The 16,561-nt window shown below is 44.7% G+C and overlaps 2 protein-coding genes across 4 annotated transcripts in view; one reads left to right on the top strand and one right to left on the bottom strand.

The window, feature by feature from the left end:
- Positions 1-7,647, top strand: part of FANK1 (fibronectin type III and ankyrin repeat domains 1) — a 150,644-nt gene extending 142,997 nt beyond the window's left edge. For all 3 annotated transcript variants that reach the window (XM_004446674.5, XM_058298151.1, XM_012529776.4), the window contains 5 exons: positions 2,901-3,066; positions 6,374-6,517; positions 7,062-7,139; positions 7,241-7,285; positions 7,392-7,647. In XM_004446674.5, the coding sequence (XP_004446731.1) occupies positions 2,901-3,066; positions 6,374-6,517; positions 7,062-7,139; positions 7,241-7,285; positions 7,392-7,457 (499 nt within the window). In that variant the 3' untranslated portion in view covers positions 7,458-7,647. The remainder of the gene's footprint in view (positions 1-2,900; positions 3,067-6,373; positions 6,518-7,061; positions 7,140-7,240; positions 7,286-7,391) is intronic.
- Positions 7,648-10,874: 3,227 nt separating this feature from the next.
- Positions 10,875-16,561, bottom strand: part of ADAM12 (ADAM metallopeptidase domain 12) — a 377,451-nt gene continuing 371,764 nt past the window's right edge. Inside the window, 1 exon segment of the mRNA XM_058298149.2 lies at positions 10,875-15,777. Within this exon segment, the coding sequence (XP_058154132.1) occupies positions 15,717-15,777 (61 nt within the window). The 3' untranslated portion in view covers positions 10,875-15,716.

Below are 16,561 nucleotides of genomic sequence, written 5' to 3'. Positions count from 1 at the left end.
TGGCCTCGTGAGGCAGGGGACAAACAGACCACGTGGGTGACGGGGAGTTTGCATTTAGAAGTGTGTGCTGGCAGTTGCCAGCAGTTTAGCACCTGCAGGACCTGGGAGACTGTCTGCCAGAGGGAAATTAACTTGTTCAGGGGCACTCCCCCCACCCGTGGGAGGAGCCGCCCCGCTCCCAGTGGGCTCACTGCTGGGCAGTCGAGAGCTCCTGTGGCCAGGCGTTAGACAAGTCCCTTGCCTTCCAGAAGCAAGTTCCGTAGAATCTTAGCACTGGCTTTCTCTGGAGGTGCGGTTATGGGGACCCTGATGTTGGGGGTGGGGTGGGGTGTATTTTCTAGACAGTGTGAATTACTTCACAGTCTGAAAAGGAGCATTATTTTAAGATATCACCCAGACAACTAGAGTTCCCTTTGGGTATAATACTAAAAGCGAAATTTTCTTCTCTTAGCAAAGGTCTTTTGAAAGACCCTGCAGTGCTTGGGGAGAAGTATGAACACCATAAACCCTGGGCAGGCAGAGAACGTGCCTGGGTAGGTGTGTTCTCCTCTGGGAGTCTCCCAGAAATGACGGCCTGCTCAGGGACGAAGGGATGCGGCGTCAGGTCCCGTTCCAGCTGGCCTCGGTGGGTACTGGGCCTTCTCTTTACGGCTCAGAGAAAGACTGCAGAGTTTCACTGTTGGGAAGGCCATCTCTTCTCTCCCTGCCCCACCCAACTCTTTCTTTTGAAAAACTTCAAATATTTAGAAAAGTTAAAAGAATACGGTTGTACAATCCAATGTCCACAGAGAAAATGTGGAATGGGTGTGGGAACGGTAGCCATGGGGGCTGCTGGGTGTGGGGAACGGGAGGAAGAGATGAGATGTGGAGGCATTTTCGGGACGTGGAGTTGTCCTGGATAGTGCTTCACGGACAATTACGGGACACTGTAGATCCCCCCAGGGCCCACTGGATGGAACGTGAGAGAGTCTGGGCTATGATGTGGACCATTGACTATGGGGTGCAGTGATGCTCAGAGATGAACTTTACCAGGTGCAATGGATGTGTCATGATGATGGGAGAGAGTGTTGCTGTGGGGGGAGTGGGGGGCGGGGGCGGTGGGGTTGAATGGGACCTCATATTTTTTTTAATGTAAATTAAAAAAAAAATAAATAAATAATTAAAAAAAAAAAAAGAATACGGTTGTAGACATTTTACCACATTTGCTTTATCTCTCTGTTTTTATTTGCTTAAAAAATTCTTTTGACTTAACTATTTCCAACCGAATTGTAAGCATCCATGCTCTGTGTTCCTAAATACTTCAGCAGGTACAAACAAGGGCATTTGCCTGTATGTTGTATAACCACAATATCCTTATTACACCAAAGAGAACTCACACTATTTCCCTCATACCCCAACCACCCACACAAATGTCCCCAGCTGTCCCCCACAGGGTCTGGCAGAGCATTCAGATTTGGGGGTGTGGAGAGACCATGAGACCTTCCAGGCTCACACACTGCATCTTGCAGTTCTCTTTTTTTAGTCTTTTATTCTGGATTAGTCCCCTGTCCTTTTTCAGTATCTCATTACAAAATGAGTTTTTGAGGAGACTAGACAAGTTATGTTATATAACGCCCTGTGTTCTGGATTTGTCTAGTTGTTTCCTAAGTGAGGAGGGGCATTTACTTGTTTGTCTATGCCTTTATTTCCTATGAAGTTAAAATTAGATCTGAAAGCTTGATTAGATTCAGGTTAATGTTTTTAAAAAGACTGCTTCAGAGCGGTGTTGTGTACACAGGCTGTGCCTCTGGGCAGCTGGCAAGGCAGGTCATCCCACAATTAGTGATACTAGATTTGGGTTACAGTTGTGACAGCCAAGTCACAGTCACAGTTTCATGGGAAACCAGAATGATATAGTTTTCCCATTGCAATTAGAAAATAAGCTATGGGGTGATAGTTCAGCCCCATGTAAATATCCTGCTCTCCAGTAACCTTGTACTCAATGATTTTAGCATTATTAATGATGATCAATTATTTAATTGGGAGTTGCAAAATAAGTGATTTTCTAATTCTGTGATTACTTCTGTATTTATTAGCTGTCTGTCTTCTGTAAAAAAGAGCTTTCCTTCACCATCTGGGGATGGACTACATTTCATGCTGTAATGATAGAGTAAAGGTTTAATGTCCCCCTCTAATTAGCAATTGTTATAGTAACGATTTGGTTTAATTGGTATCTCTACTAGTGTCAAATGAGTCCTTTTTCACTTCTTTTTTGACTATTATCATGGATTCATGGTTGTTTAAAAATCCAGTAGTTTATACTCAGTTACCATCCTTATTCATTTTAATGAGATATAATTCACATACCGTAAGATTCATCCTTTAAAAATGTACAATGTATATTTTTAATATATTCACAAAATAGGGCAACCATCACCACTATCTGATTCCAGAACATTTTTGTCACCCCTGAAAGAAGCCTGGTGCTTCATCACTCCCCAGTTCCTCTCCTCCCCCAGCCCTGGCAACCACCAATCTCCTTTTTGTCTTTATAGATTTGCCTGGTGTAGACATTTCATATAAATGGAATCATACAACATGTGGCCTTTTGTGCCTGGCTTCTTTCATTTAGCCTCATGTTTTCAGGTTCATCCATGTTGTAGTATGTATTAATACTTCATTCCTTTTTATTGGCAAATAATAGTCCAATTGATGGCTGAACCACATTTTATCCATTCACCAGTTGACAGACACGTACATTTTATGAGAAAAAATGCCTATGGCTTTTCCTCAAGTGAAGATTTCTTGATTTAAGCCAGGCAGAGTGAAATGTGGATCTGAGTTTGGTGACTGCCAGGCTGGGCAGATTCCTTTGCACCCCTTTATTTATAGCCAAATGCCTCTTCCTTCATATATTGCAGTCTCATGCTTGCGTGCTATGCAGGACACCTGGATGTTGTGCAATATCTCCGAAGACATGGTGCCTCTTGGGAGACTAGGGACCTGGGAGGCTGCACAGCTCTGCACTGGGCTGCGGATGGTGGTCACTGCAACGTGGTCGACTGGATGATAAAGGATGGCTGTGAGGTAGGGGTCTCCCTCTTAGCCATAAACATGTTGTTAAGAACCTCAGGTGCCTTCCATAAGGTCTGGGATAAGCGGAGCCTTACGGAGATGCCTTTGATTAGGTGAACTTAGAAATGCTGGGCAGCATTTTCTGACTTCTCAGCAAGAAGGCTCCTGAAACCCTGGAAAAGAGGAGCGTTGTAGAATGGATACGATGGCGAGGCTTCAAGTTGTCACTGAGGTTTACCTCGTTTGTGGGGGGCAGGTGGTAGAAAGCAGTGCTGAGTCCAGGGTTGGATCTGATACTTACCCTGGTTTGTGTTTATTCCTCTGTTCATTCACTTATTTGTCTCTTCATTCTGTGAACAAAGCTTTTTTGAGCAGTTCCCACATCCTACCTACTGTCTTAGGTGCTGGGAACACCAAGAAGTGTGGAACTCTTGCAGTGTGCAGTGCTTCCGCTCGTTACTTTTAAAATTAGTTTATTTTGTTTTTGGCTTGCTTTAAAGACTACACTCATTACCAAAAATTTAAAAAGACCAAAGCAACTATATTATGAATAGAGTATTTCAGCCCTTAGGATCTTTCCCTGGAGGCATGCATGTTGCTTTGCTTTTTTTTAAATTTTTTAATTGATTTTGTAAAAATATTACATTAAAAAAATATGAGGTCCCATTCAACCCCACCACCCCCACCGCACCCCTCCCCCCTCCCAGCAACACTCACTCCCATCATCATGATACATCCATTGCATTTGGTAAGTACATCTCTGGGTATCTCTGCACCTCATGGTCATTGGTCCACATCATGGCCATCAAAGAGTGCAAATTTGATTTAGCAAATGAAAGTAGAGTTGTTTGGACCTCTTTAGATATTTGAAGATGGGTAAATAAAAATAGGTCAATTATAGTAACTTCTGATAACTCTGATTACCTTAGTTCAAGACTTCTAAGAAGTTAGATTAAAATTTCAAGGCCTGGGAAGAAGAAATGATGAATGAGATGCTGTCCTAATTGTGGATGCCAGATGGTGTCATGGGTTGATAAATTAAATTGATGACCTGAAAAATAAACTCAAGTTGAGGAAAATCATGTCTCCTGGAAGATGCCAGCAGACTTGTTCTGGTTTGCCTCTGATGTGGGATCGAGGGTCAGCAAAACTTATGTTGTGGGTTCCACTGGTTGCCTAAAATGAGATGGGCTGCTGCTGCTTTTGGGCCATTGAGAAAAGTGTCTTCTTGAACAGAAAAAATATCTGTCATTAAGAGAATTCCTTTTTATTATCTTTTTGTTTTAGAAACTTGCAAAAAAGGCCAGAAGGACTGGCCCATGACCCTCAGTGGTAGGGCCCATGCTTGCCACGCCCAGGGGTGATGGCTGCTGCTTGGCTTGTGACGAACCCCACTCATGGTTTGGACCTGGTAAAAGTCTCTAGTTGAAATGAAGGTTGAGCTTTGCAGAAAGAAGAGAAAGAGCCAGAATGGGATAGATCTCTGTCAGGAACATTAGAATATTGGAAATAAAGGCTGTCTGGGCTTTGGCCATGAACACACTTTATTTGGAATAAATACTGTCTTACTCTGTGGCACTGGAGCCTTCGGTCAGAAAAATAAGCTTGGACTGTGTGCTAAGATGTCTGAGTGGCTGGCCTAGTGGCAGACAGAGTATATCATCTGGGATCTGGGAGCCAAGGAGGGTATTGCCATCCTCTTCCCAAATCAAATGATTTTGTACTGAAAGTGCATTACTTACTTTAAGGGGGAGCCATTTCTACATTTAATGAGCCTTTGGCCATTGGAAAGGACCTTGTCTGCTCTAAGATTTGGCTTAATCATTTGTAAACCAGGAATCAAAATATCTATTCCAGCTCAACCCTCAAGTCTAAAGAGAAAAAATGCATGAACGTGCACTGAAAACCATGTAAAGCACCATGTAATATGAGGTGATTATTTTATGAGTGTTTAACTGTAACGGAGTTTGCTGCCCATCGGTTATTTGTTATTTGCATGAGGAAGAGCTACAGATCCTAACAGTGTGGCAGTGGGTAATCTCATACATACAAATAACCTGAAACGCCCCACTCCTGGCAGTTCCTTGTTTGTTATTCCACTCTGATGTTTCACTAAAGCTACAGATAATCTTGAAGGAATTCTTCTGTGACAGAATTAGATTTGTGGGTATGTTTCTGCGCACACAGGGATTGTGAAGTCTTTGGAAGTAGAGGAGGCAATAGTTGTATTTTCTTATTCTAAAATATTTCTTTCAAAACACTGAATTGAGAGATTTCAGCATGGAGAGGATTATTGGGAAATGGCCATTTTATAACTAGACAACTCGTTTTGGAGAAGGAATTAGGTTGGCTGATGGTTCAAGTTGGATAATAGGTCTTGTTGCTTTGTATTTATGCCACCTGTGGGTGTCCTGCTTCAAACTGTTAAGCATTGATAAGTACAGGGTAAGTGTATATATTACTGCCTTGCTCCAGGAAGGCTTTAAAGCTGCTTACACAGACACATAAAACTTAGCACAATGAAATCTTTTTAAAAACAGGTGAGGAAAAGGAGATGAGAAAATAGACAGGGAGTTCACATCAGCCAGAGGAAGGTCATCACATTTACTTAATTTTCTTATCCATCATTCTTCCCTTTCCAAAGAGTGTAGATGAAGATGCCAATGGGGACAGCCTGTCCACTCCCCATACTCTCTATTGTGATTCTTTTTTAAAGATTTCTTTCTTTCTTTCTCTCTCTCTTCCCTGCCCTGCCATGGTCTGCTCTCTGTGTCCATTCACTGCATGTTCTTCTGTGTCCGCCCGCATTCTTGTCAGTGGCACCAGGAATCTATGTCTTTTTTTCTTGCATCATCTTGCTGCGTCAGCTCTTCGTGTGTGCGGTGCCACTCCCGGGCAGGCTGCGCTTTTTTCACGCTGGGTGGCTCTCCTTATGGGGCGCACTCCTTGCGTGTGGGGCTCCCCTATATGGCGGACACCCTGTGTGGCACGGCACTCCTTGTGCGCATCACCACTGTGCATGGGCCAGCTCCACACGGGTCAGGAGGCCCTGGGTTTGAACCCTGGACCTCCCATGTGGTAGGCGGACGCTCTATCCATTGAGCCAAATCCGCTTCCCTGTTGTGATTCTAACACATCTTCTCACTGTATATAAACACGAATGCCATCAGTGGAGTCCAAGAGACTCTTACCAAGTCTAGAAAGACTGCTAACTAAATCAGGGGAGTTGGCGGCAGTAAATATTCCATTTAGAAGTTTGCCATGAACAGCATTAAGGACTAAGGACGGGACTAAGAGCAGCTCTGCTCGGTCACGGCAGGTGGACGTTGTGGACGCCGGCTCGGGGTGGACCCCACTCATGCGCGTGTCTGCTGTCTCGGGAAGCCAGAAGATAGCCTCGCTCCTCATCGATGCCGGTGCGGACGTGAACGTGAAGGACCGAGATGGCAAGACTCCTCTCATGGTATGCCTTCTTCAGAAGCCCCTGCGCGTGTGTTGGCAAGTAGGTCAGAGCGGTTTCTGTAACAGACGTCCCAGTGACTTAAGCCGGTTGGGAGCCCTGGGTTTTGCCTGTGTGATGTATTCTCTATTGGCCTGCCCATGAAGGCAGGAGAATGTCACTAGAATACTTTGTCCTTTCACAACTATTTCTTTAAGCATTACTGACCACAAGGTCCCCGGGGCCACGGCAGGATCAAGACAGATCTGTTACAGCAGAGAACTTGCTGCTGTCTGCCGGGGTCAGGCCTGGTGTGCCTCCTGTCATTTTAACGTGTGTGTAGCCAGCATCCGTTGCCGTTTTCCTGGGGGCCGCCATCGCAGTGGCGCTCGCAGCACACTGTCCCTGCCGCGCCCTCGTGGCCCTGCCAGTGCGGCCTTGCTGAGGATGCCCCGCTGGGCTTCGCGGGGCCTCGCGCACCTGGCCAGCCCACCTGCCGCCCGCGCTGGCCGTCGGTGGGCGCGAAGGACTTGCTCACCACCCTCCCTTGTATTTTACCTTTGTGCAGGTGGCGGTGTTAAATAACCATGAAGAGTTAGTTCAGCTACTTCTTGACAAAGGGGCAGATGCAAGTGTGAAAAACGAGGTAAAGAACTCTCTACCCAAAGGTTTTCCTTGGAGGGAAAGTGCAAGGCGGATGTGGATATGCGTGTGTCCGGGTATAACTGGTACTCCTTCCTCTTTCAGTTCGGCAAAGGTGTCCTTGAAATGGCCAGAGTATTCGACAGACAGGTTGGGATGTGTTTTCTGCCTTTCGAGGTTCCTTTCATAGAACTTTTGAACTGGGAAAAACCACCAAAACCTAGGCTCACATTCCCCTGTTTTTCGGTTTACCTAGAATGTAGTCTCCTTATTAGAAGAAAGGAAAAAAAAGCAAGTGCCAAAGAAGCCTCCTGTCTGCTGAGCAGAGCACCGTTTATCCATTTATCGACCACATCCAAGCAAAAGAAAGCAAAACGTGACTGTTGAACTAGAATTATGAAATTCTGCATCTCAGAGGGCTCTACGTTGGATTATTTATTTAGTTGAAGATGCAAAGTGACTTTTTTGTAACATACGACTGTTCCCACTTTGAAATACATCTTTTTACCTAAGCGCGTATGTGCATGTGTGTGAATATCATCACCGGGTGTCTGGAGAGCTGGATGTTTTCTTGCCCGTTTTGGAGTTAGACATGGAGCACAATATTTATGTATTGGAGCTATGCAAATACACGTGCCTTCCACGCCCACCCCTGCCCACCAAGCTGTCTTCTGGGCACTCTGGGCCCTGGTGGAAGTCCTTCCCCTCCTGCGTTTTCAATCACGTCCTCCCCTCCCTCCTCCTGGCCTTCCATCCGTGTCCTCAGGCTGCCGCGCCCTCCCGGAGTGATGCTGCTCGCAGCGCCCCGCCCCGGAGGCCCCCGGCAACCTCTTCTCCTCAGCTACTGGCCTCACATCAAAGCGTAACAATACCTATTTCAGGGCCCCAATTCTGCTCTTTTAGGGGGGTCTGGTTGAGGGTCAGCCTTTTTAGAGCAGACCTGTCTGAGAATGTGTTTGCAGATACTCCTACCCTGACAGAAAGTCCCGGCCTGATGGCAAGTTGATGGCTCTGCCAAAGAGTCGTGTATTAAATTTGGCCTTTAGAGAAGGAAGGTTTTTGCTGCTGATCAGGCACTTTGTAGACAAGTAGGAATTAACTGCAACCAGGTCTGACGATTGGGAGCTTAAAGACACAAATGTGGTGGGGCTTCAACTCAGCAAAAACACTTCAATAGCCCAAAAATGAGCCGGCAGACCGCGTGCACGCTGCCTCTCCAGAGACAAGCTGATTAACTCTGGCCCCAGGAAGACCAGCTCCGAGGCCTGTGGCGCAGGGGAAAGACCAATTAAAAGGTGATTTAGGCTGGCCCAGCTTTTGGGGAGGGGCAGAGAGAAAGAGCACACGAGTCAATTTTATTGATGTTGACAATCCTCAGCTTTCTTTCATACAGTTTATAGAATATCCACCTTAGGAACTGCATCTGTGGGCCACATGTAGTTCTGTCTTTAGATATTTTGTGAGGGTTTTATGTTTCTGCATGTGTTACCTTAAACTTGCTAGATTACATTAAAAAAAAATCTCACTAAATAACATCAGAGCACGTTCACAGCTTTCCAAAGCCCCCCTTTCCACATTGACATCTACCTTAATTTCTGTTGTAGGCTGTACTCACTGGCCTCCGTCGGGGGTAGGGCACACGCGTCGCAATACGGCATGTGGCGCCCCTTCCTGGGACAGCCCCTTCCCACCCTCCTGACTGAAGCCCAGCTCAGGTGATGGCTCTGACTTTGGCCAACGAAATGAGTTGCTTGTCCCCACTCTTCCCCACTCTTCTCCCCTTCAGTTAGAGAATGTGAAGGTGTACAGAACAATCACACATAAAACAGACTTCCCATGTACCACCTACTGCATTAGGCTTATACATTTCTTACAGCTCATGGAAGAACATTTTTATAATTGTACTATAAACCATAGTTCATCATTTACAATGGGGCTTCACTGTGTTGTACAATCCTGTTTTTTTTTTAAATTTTTATTCCAATAACATATATAATCTAAAAATTTTGAAGAATCTCCACAATTCTCTCCCTGCTGCCACAAGATCAGCCGTGATTCAAATGGAGGCTGCTCTGCAGAGCAGGTCCCAAAGAGAGGAGCCAAAGTCGGTTCAGGTAGACACGAAATGTAAGAAATAAACCTTTTGTGCTGCACATCACTGAAATTTAATGGTGGGTTTTTTACTGCAGTCTAATTAGCCTAAAGCGACAAGTTTTCCAGGTGAAATTAGCACCTCTTAAATCTTATGGTATCTATTCTCATATTATTCCAATTTTTAAAAATCAGGAATGGATACTGACTCTCATCAAATGTCTTTTTAGCATCTACGGTAATTACAATGTGGCATTTCCCTTTATCAGTGTGACGACTTGATTAGATTTCTTAATATTGAAGCATCCTTGGATTCCTGAGATAATCTCTTTGTGTTAGTGGTGGATTGCTGGATTTGAAATGCTCATGTGCTGTGTATACTTGCTTTTAATCGTCTTTTCCCTTAACTAGATTAGATGGTGGTTTATCTCATTTTAATTTTCCCGAAGAAGTTCGTGGTTTTAGTCTGTTTTCCTAATTAATATTTTTGTTTCTTATAGAAACAAAACCAGAACATTCCTTATAGTTTCCTTAGTTTATTTCCTTGTTCCCTTAACAGCTTTTTTGGTTGGATGTTGAAGTCATGTGGTTTTTTTTTCTGGTTTATTAATGTATGCATTTAGGTCTATGAACTTCCCGCTCTGGTTTGCTTTAGATGTATTCCCATAGGAAGTTTTCTAAACTTTCCTGATGAAAGTTGGGCGTAGTTGGTAGATACTAATTTTGAGGCCCCATCTCAGACCCTCTGAATTGGACTTCCCAGGGGAGGGGCCTGAGCTGTGTCCTCTAACAGGCATCCTACGTGAATTGTTGTAATTCAAGAAGTATAGGAAACACTGCCATCAGGAGTGATAATGAAGTATTTCATTGGCCATTTTCTAGATAATCTGCACTTGATCTTTGACTCAAATCATTGCATTTCTAGGGCACAGGATTGTTTTTCTCATTTGAGCATATTGTAATCTGGGAATTTGAACCATTTGGAATCTGAGGTTTACTTTGTGGCTTAATATATAAAATTAGATATCCTTTCTCCCCCAGAGGCATTTAGAAATAAGGTGTGTTCTGTGTATTGGGAGATCCCGTTTGATTTTGATCAGCCTTATTAACTATGCTGTGAGGTCTTCTGTGTACTTTTTTGTCTCCTTTCCTCTCATTGAGACATTGTGTTGAGAGTGGTAAGATTAAAGACCCCTTGTTAACTATTTTGTGCAACTGTTTTTCTGTGTATTTCCTGCAGTTTTTTTCCTGAAGTGAGATGCTGTTTTTTTCTTTGTAATGGACGTCCATTACCCTTAGTTTTTCACTGAGGATAAGTTCTCTTGATTTAACTTCCTCTTGTCTGATGGTAATGTCTCCACCCCTGCTTGCTTGCTTTTTGAATCTCTCTTATGGAAATAAGGTGAGTTGATCATTTAATTTTTTGGATAGGTTATACATGCACACTGCTCAAGTATGAAGTTCCCCCCTCCCCCCGCTCCTTGTGAAAGGCATCTTCCTCCCCCTTCTCTGCCTCGTTCCTACAGATGGGCAGCGTACAACCTCCCCCCACAGCTCACCACCCTTGGTTTCTTATGCATAGATAAATGAAGGGGAAGGCATAAGAGGGTTTTTCGCTTTTCATTCTCAGTAATGAGTAAGACAAGTCTTTATATTTAGCTGTATAACATTTATTGCATATAATATTCTTAATGGCTTTTCCAGGTTGTGTTTACCTGTAGAACCCCAATATAAGCAATGTGTACAAAAGTAACAGACTGTAACATAAAAAGGTATGTGAAAAAATAGCAAACCAAAGCATTATACATGGATGAAGCTCTATAAAGTTAATGTGCTGGTTTATGTAGCTGTAAGTTTAATCTGTACTGTGCTGAATAGCCTGTAGCCAAGTTTGAAAGAGTCATACTTAACAGTTGCCACACACGTTCAAACAGACCTTCCCTCCAATCTGCCAGTTTGACCTAATAGAAGGTACCAGAGAAGTGAGCTCCAACACTAGTGATAAAGCACTGGAATGTTAGAGGATTTGTCTTTTTCATCTGAAAATTTCCCCCTTCTCACTGCCCTGCGTAAAATAGTTAATAGGCCATGAACATAGGTCTCATTCACTTGTTTGTAAAGTTAAAAAGATCACATGACATTTACTCTTTTGTCTAGATTTAAAATGCTAAACTGAGGACTAAAAAATCACTTTATAGGAGAATCACAGGGAACACAAACCATGTATTTTGAAAACGATGTGAAAGATCAAGGAGAGTTACAGGAAATTCAACCTGGAAGAGCCGAATCGCCTAATTGAAAATCACTTTCTGTGTCAAATCCTTTGGCTACCACTAACCATTGTTGAGTGTTGCAACTATTTTGTAGGCAGTTTCTTTTCCTAGCTTTTCTTATATGAAACAAGCTCTTAAATGGCTGGACTATAAGGTGCCCTTGCTGTCCCAGAAGTGAAGGGGTATTTTCTCTAGAAGGGTGGGGTAACGGCACCTTCATATGTAGGTAGATGGCTTCTGGAAACCTCCTCACGGCACAAAGTGGTTTTCAGCAATGGGCTTACAAATCTTTCCTAGATTGTTACCAATAAGGTTTTCAAACAGGTTTAAAATAGGTGTTGATGAGAATTTTAGAGTGAGTCAAGGGAACTTTCTGTGGCCGGCTCCCTTTTGATTAAAGCAGCCGTTAGGCGGGTGGTCACTCTGGGGCCATGTGCCCGTGGGAGGGCAGCGCTGCCATCTGGGCTGGCTCCTGCGGCCCCGGGGGAGGCTGGGTTTTGGGCGGTGAAGGGTGGACCTGGATTTGATCGTCAGGTCACTGGGTCCGGCCTGGGCAAAGGGTCTCAGGTCTGGGTGGTAGGGGAAGGCGACGTGGTTTAGTAGCTGCTGGCTTCCTGTGGGCAGATGTTTGTGGGCCTGCTGATGGTGCCGGGCATAGCTGTGGGAGCCTCAGGCTGGCCTCTGCGGTGGTGGAGACGAGAGAGGGCACCAGCCGGCCATAGTGCATGAGGTCCATTGCCAGAGAGCCTCTGCTCCGGGGGGCATGGCGTGACAGGGTCATGAGTGTGCGGCCGGGGCCGTTTTGAAGCAGTGAGGCAGGACCTCCTGGGAGAGGATGGGCAGACGGAGCCTGTCCTGGTCTTCCTGCTCCCAGAGCACCGAGGAGAACCTGCCACAGTGCAAGTTTTCAGGTGAATAAGCCTCCTGAGGAAGGCTGGCAAGAGGTCAGGTTGCACCAGAAAGATCTGGCCCAGCTGCCAGGGACATTCCTCCTTGGGTTGTCAGCAAGGGGCTCATTGGCTCAGAGTGCTTCGTAAACATCCTTGGAGAGGTGGCAGGAAAATGTTCAGGTATTCTATTCGGCCCCGGGCCAGGCTCTTTTTAACACCAACGGGGATCGGGGATCGCAGGCTCCCAAGAATATCCTGACCCAGATCAGAGTTTTAGCAGTTTTCCTTTCTGATGTGTTGTATTGATTTGCCAGAGAACAATGGCCTACAGTTTCAGCCTGAGAATTCCTAGTAAAGTTAAGAAGGCATATAAAAATGTCCCCCCGAGACTAGCCAGGGGTGTTTCTTCTCATGCAGTTTAATTTGTTGCTTGTGTGGTTTCTGTGATGTCACCCCTCATGGGGAAGCTGGAAAGATTCACACCGGGGAGTGCAGCCTCCCTATACATATTTTGACAATGGAAAATGTTATGCATTGTTTCTCTTGGTTGCTATACATCTGATTTCATGTGTCGGGAAAACAAACTGAGTTTAGAAAGAAAATTCAGCAGATATACTTTGAAAAGGAATGCCTAGGACATTAGCCACATGCCTCCCAGTGAGGGGGCAGCAGAGGGCCTGTCACTCTAACGTGAAGTAGGGAGAAAAGCCCCTCGCCTCAGGGCCCGCTCTGTGTCTAGGGACCCTCTCAACTCAGATCAAGTTGATTATTCACGCCTATAAAGTAAAAAATACATATTAAAGAATAGTCAACTTGCCCTTGAAATTTTGCTTCCATCAACTGTGAGGATAAAAATGGGGGAGTTATAACTCCCCACGCCCAAAAGACCTGGTTATTGGCTCCTTTGCTAAGTTATATTAAAATGAAAGTTATGGAGAGATGTGCTTCAGTTGATAAAATACTGCATCTGGGAAGTATTATTCCTTTAATAATATCTCTACTGTAAGGGAACATTAGATTTCAATATGTTCTTATCCAGAGATAAATTGCACGGCTCAATAAAAGCAATCGATACAGTGGAGATAAGAATGTGTCCTCAGGCAAGGCCCCTAGGCGGCCCTTGATGCTCTGGGTTTAGATCACAGCATTAACTTCCTTTATCACCAAGCTATTCCTAAAGTTTTGAAATAGAAGCACAGGAATTATAGGTGAGAGAGGACCAAAAAAAAAGTCAGTTCGCATCCTTTGACATGCAATAGGAGGTGAGGATAAATGCCAACTCTTTCGAGGCTTTGAGCATCTGTAAGGCCGATGCCCATAAAAATCCCGTAAACCTTTTCCATAGTGTAGGATCTGTTTTGGCCCTCATACAATTACCAAACATGGTATCCGTTACAGTAACTCTATATGTATCTCATCAGCAATAATAATCCCTAACATGGCTTTACATGTTAAAAAACTTAACAAGTGTATAATAAACAGCTGCATGCTGTAAGAGCTGGAATGTACTGGAGTTGGGTTCCTGTCTGTGTGTGCTTGTGTGCCCATTTATTTCGTTGATCCCTGATTATGAATACTATGTTGCCTGGATACGGTGGGGAGCATGGGGAAGTTAAATACTGCTTTGCTTTCTGGAAGGAAAACCAAGATTCTCAGTACATTTTTTCTTTCTGCTTCGAGGCATAGAAAAACCGTTGAAATGACCCTAAAAGAAGTCTTTATCATAAAGCACTCAGAGTGAATTATGGAAGTATTTTCAATTGCTTTCTAATGTGAAGACTAGTCACACATGACCCCGCTAGAACACAGGGAAAGGCATAATGGCATTTTACCTTGTCTAAGTATTTTTATATTTTTCATGTCATTAGATACAGGCTTCTGAAAGTTCTCCTTGTGAAAATGGCTCCCCAGTCAGACATTTGAAGAGTAAAAGGTTGAAGGGGTTGCTGCCCAAGCCTGCATTTCATGAATATTTAGGATTAAGAGACTGATTTCCTTATCACATTCTGTGATGCTCAACAGGTAGGGTACAAGTGTTTAAAAAATAGATCCAGGCTCTGTGGGAAAACGCTTCTTAAAAAAATTACTGCCGCCAACCTGGAGAAATAAGATGCCCCAAAGAGAACTTAGTAGTAACGGGTGCTTCTTTGTCTAATGTATACCCATGAGGCTAGCAGGCAGTCTAGACCAATGAACGCAACATTCCACTTTGCTGTAGTTTTTGCACGCATAGGGATTCTAAGTTTTAATAAGTTGAAACTTGCAGTAAGAGGAGATTTTTATCTACTAAGTTGATTGGTGAGATCTGGTTACTGCTTCACATCTGAAAATAGTTATGGTGCTGTGGAAAGCCTCACCTATCTGTCCAAACACAGGATCATGGTGTTATAGTTGAGAAGACAGTGTGGTCACTTGCTTAGCTCCAAACGGTGCAGGGAGAGATCTGCGGTGCCTGGGCAGTAGCTGTCTCGTAGAAATACCACTTTGCCCAATCTAAATCATGTCCTGAGGCCAGCACTCTACAGGCCAGCCAGAAAAAAGTTCTTGGTGTTTCTATAAAGTAAAACCTTGAGCCACAAATCTCTTCCTTACTCACTCTCCAAGTGAGCTTGTGGCTGGTCAGCCCGAGCCTGAGCTCCTGCCTGGCCTCAGCATTCCAGTTTTTGTCCTGGTATGGCCACACCTTAAAGTTCCTGACTACAGCCCACTTTCTGGCCAAAACCAGACCCTTCCCTGCTGTCCTGGAGCCTCAAGCTGCAGCCCCTTGTGGGCCGACCCCTCAGACATGAAGGAACTCTGGGGCCTCCCTGAAAGCCAAAAAAAAAAAAAAGAACAGCCCAGCCCTGGAGCCCCCGGCACTGGCCCAAGGTCAGGGAGTCCACCTGGGGCATCTCGAGCTGGGGCTGGTACCATTAGCACAGCCACGGGCAGTGTGAACTGCTAGCATCAGCTTTCCAATAAAGACTTGATCAGAAACGAAGCATCCTGTCCAGAGTCCCCTAACACAGGATATTTCAAGTTCACTAAAATATTAAAAGCACAACAAGCCTTCCTTCCACGGAAAACTCAGTGGTGGTGAAAATGCCTACCACAGCGCACTGCACTGTGATAAACATTCTGCATAAATTAATAATTTACAAGTACCTGAGCAAGTATACAGAGCACCATAGCACAGCACAGCACCGATGGCAGTAGCTCAAAGTCCGTAAAAGAATGGTGTTTTAAACATTAAAAATTCTAAAAGTTGGTACAAAAAAACTCCAACTAGAGTTGAAAGATAGTGCAAACTTCTGTCTTCACTGTTGAGGAGAGGTGTCGGCTTGCTCCTCACTTCATATAGGTGGTGTGGGCAGGTCTGGGCACGTGAGGTGGATATTTAGGAGCTGGTCTGCATCAGGAACAATCGAGAGGAGAAAAGAAAATTGGAGTTAGAGGCCTTGAAAGCGACTTCTGTGTATCTAGAAATTGGTGGCTAGAGATGTCTTCTGCTCATCTGATGGGCTTCCTGGGTCGGCGCCCACTGCCCCGCAGGCTGGGGGCTGGAGAAGCGCTTGCTTTCCGCAGGAATCGCAGCGGTTTACCACACGCTGCCACTAGGGGCACCCTTCAAAAGCGCCAGCTCCCAGCCTGGCGCCTGCTCCGGAGCAGGGCTGTCCAAAAGCCATGCATGCCACTATTTAGAATTTTCTATTAGCCCACATGGAAAAGTAAGAACAGGTGAAACTCACAATCATAAATTTTATCGAATCCAATATATCCAAAGTAGTATCATTTCAACATGTAATAAAACATTAGTTTACTTTTTTTTTTATTTTCTGCTGTCTTTGTAACCCAGCGTGTGTTTATACTTACGGCACATCTCCGTTTTCACCAGCTGAGTGTGCCTGGTGGGCGACTGCCTACTGTCCTGGACAGCACAGCTGCTCTAGAGAGTGGGCAGCAAAGCTGGGCTGCAGGAGCCTTCCCCGGTGTGGAGCCAGGCATGCACTGGTGTTGGCAGTGGCAGGAGGCAGAGGGGCAATGTTTACGGGCTTTGAGAAAGGGGTCCGCCCCTTCCTTATGCCCAGGTAAAGTAGTGTTTTCCCTTCAAACAGCACAAGGAAAGTAACTTGAAGATCAACATACAAACCACAATGAAATAATTAAGATGCGCTGTGATTTTTCACTATTTC

Source organism: Dasypus novemcinctus, chromosome 6 (genome assembly GCF_030445035.2).
Source record: "Dasypus novemcinctus isolate mDasNov1 chromosome 6, mDasNov1.1.hap2, whole genome shotgun sequence".
Lineage (NCBI taxonomy): Eukaryota > Metazoa > Chordata > Mammalia > Cingulata > Dasypodidae > Dasypus > Dasypus novemcinctus.
This window is presented reverse-complemented; position numbering and strand designations above follow the sequence as displayed.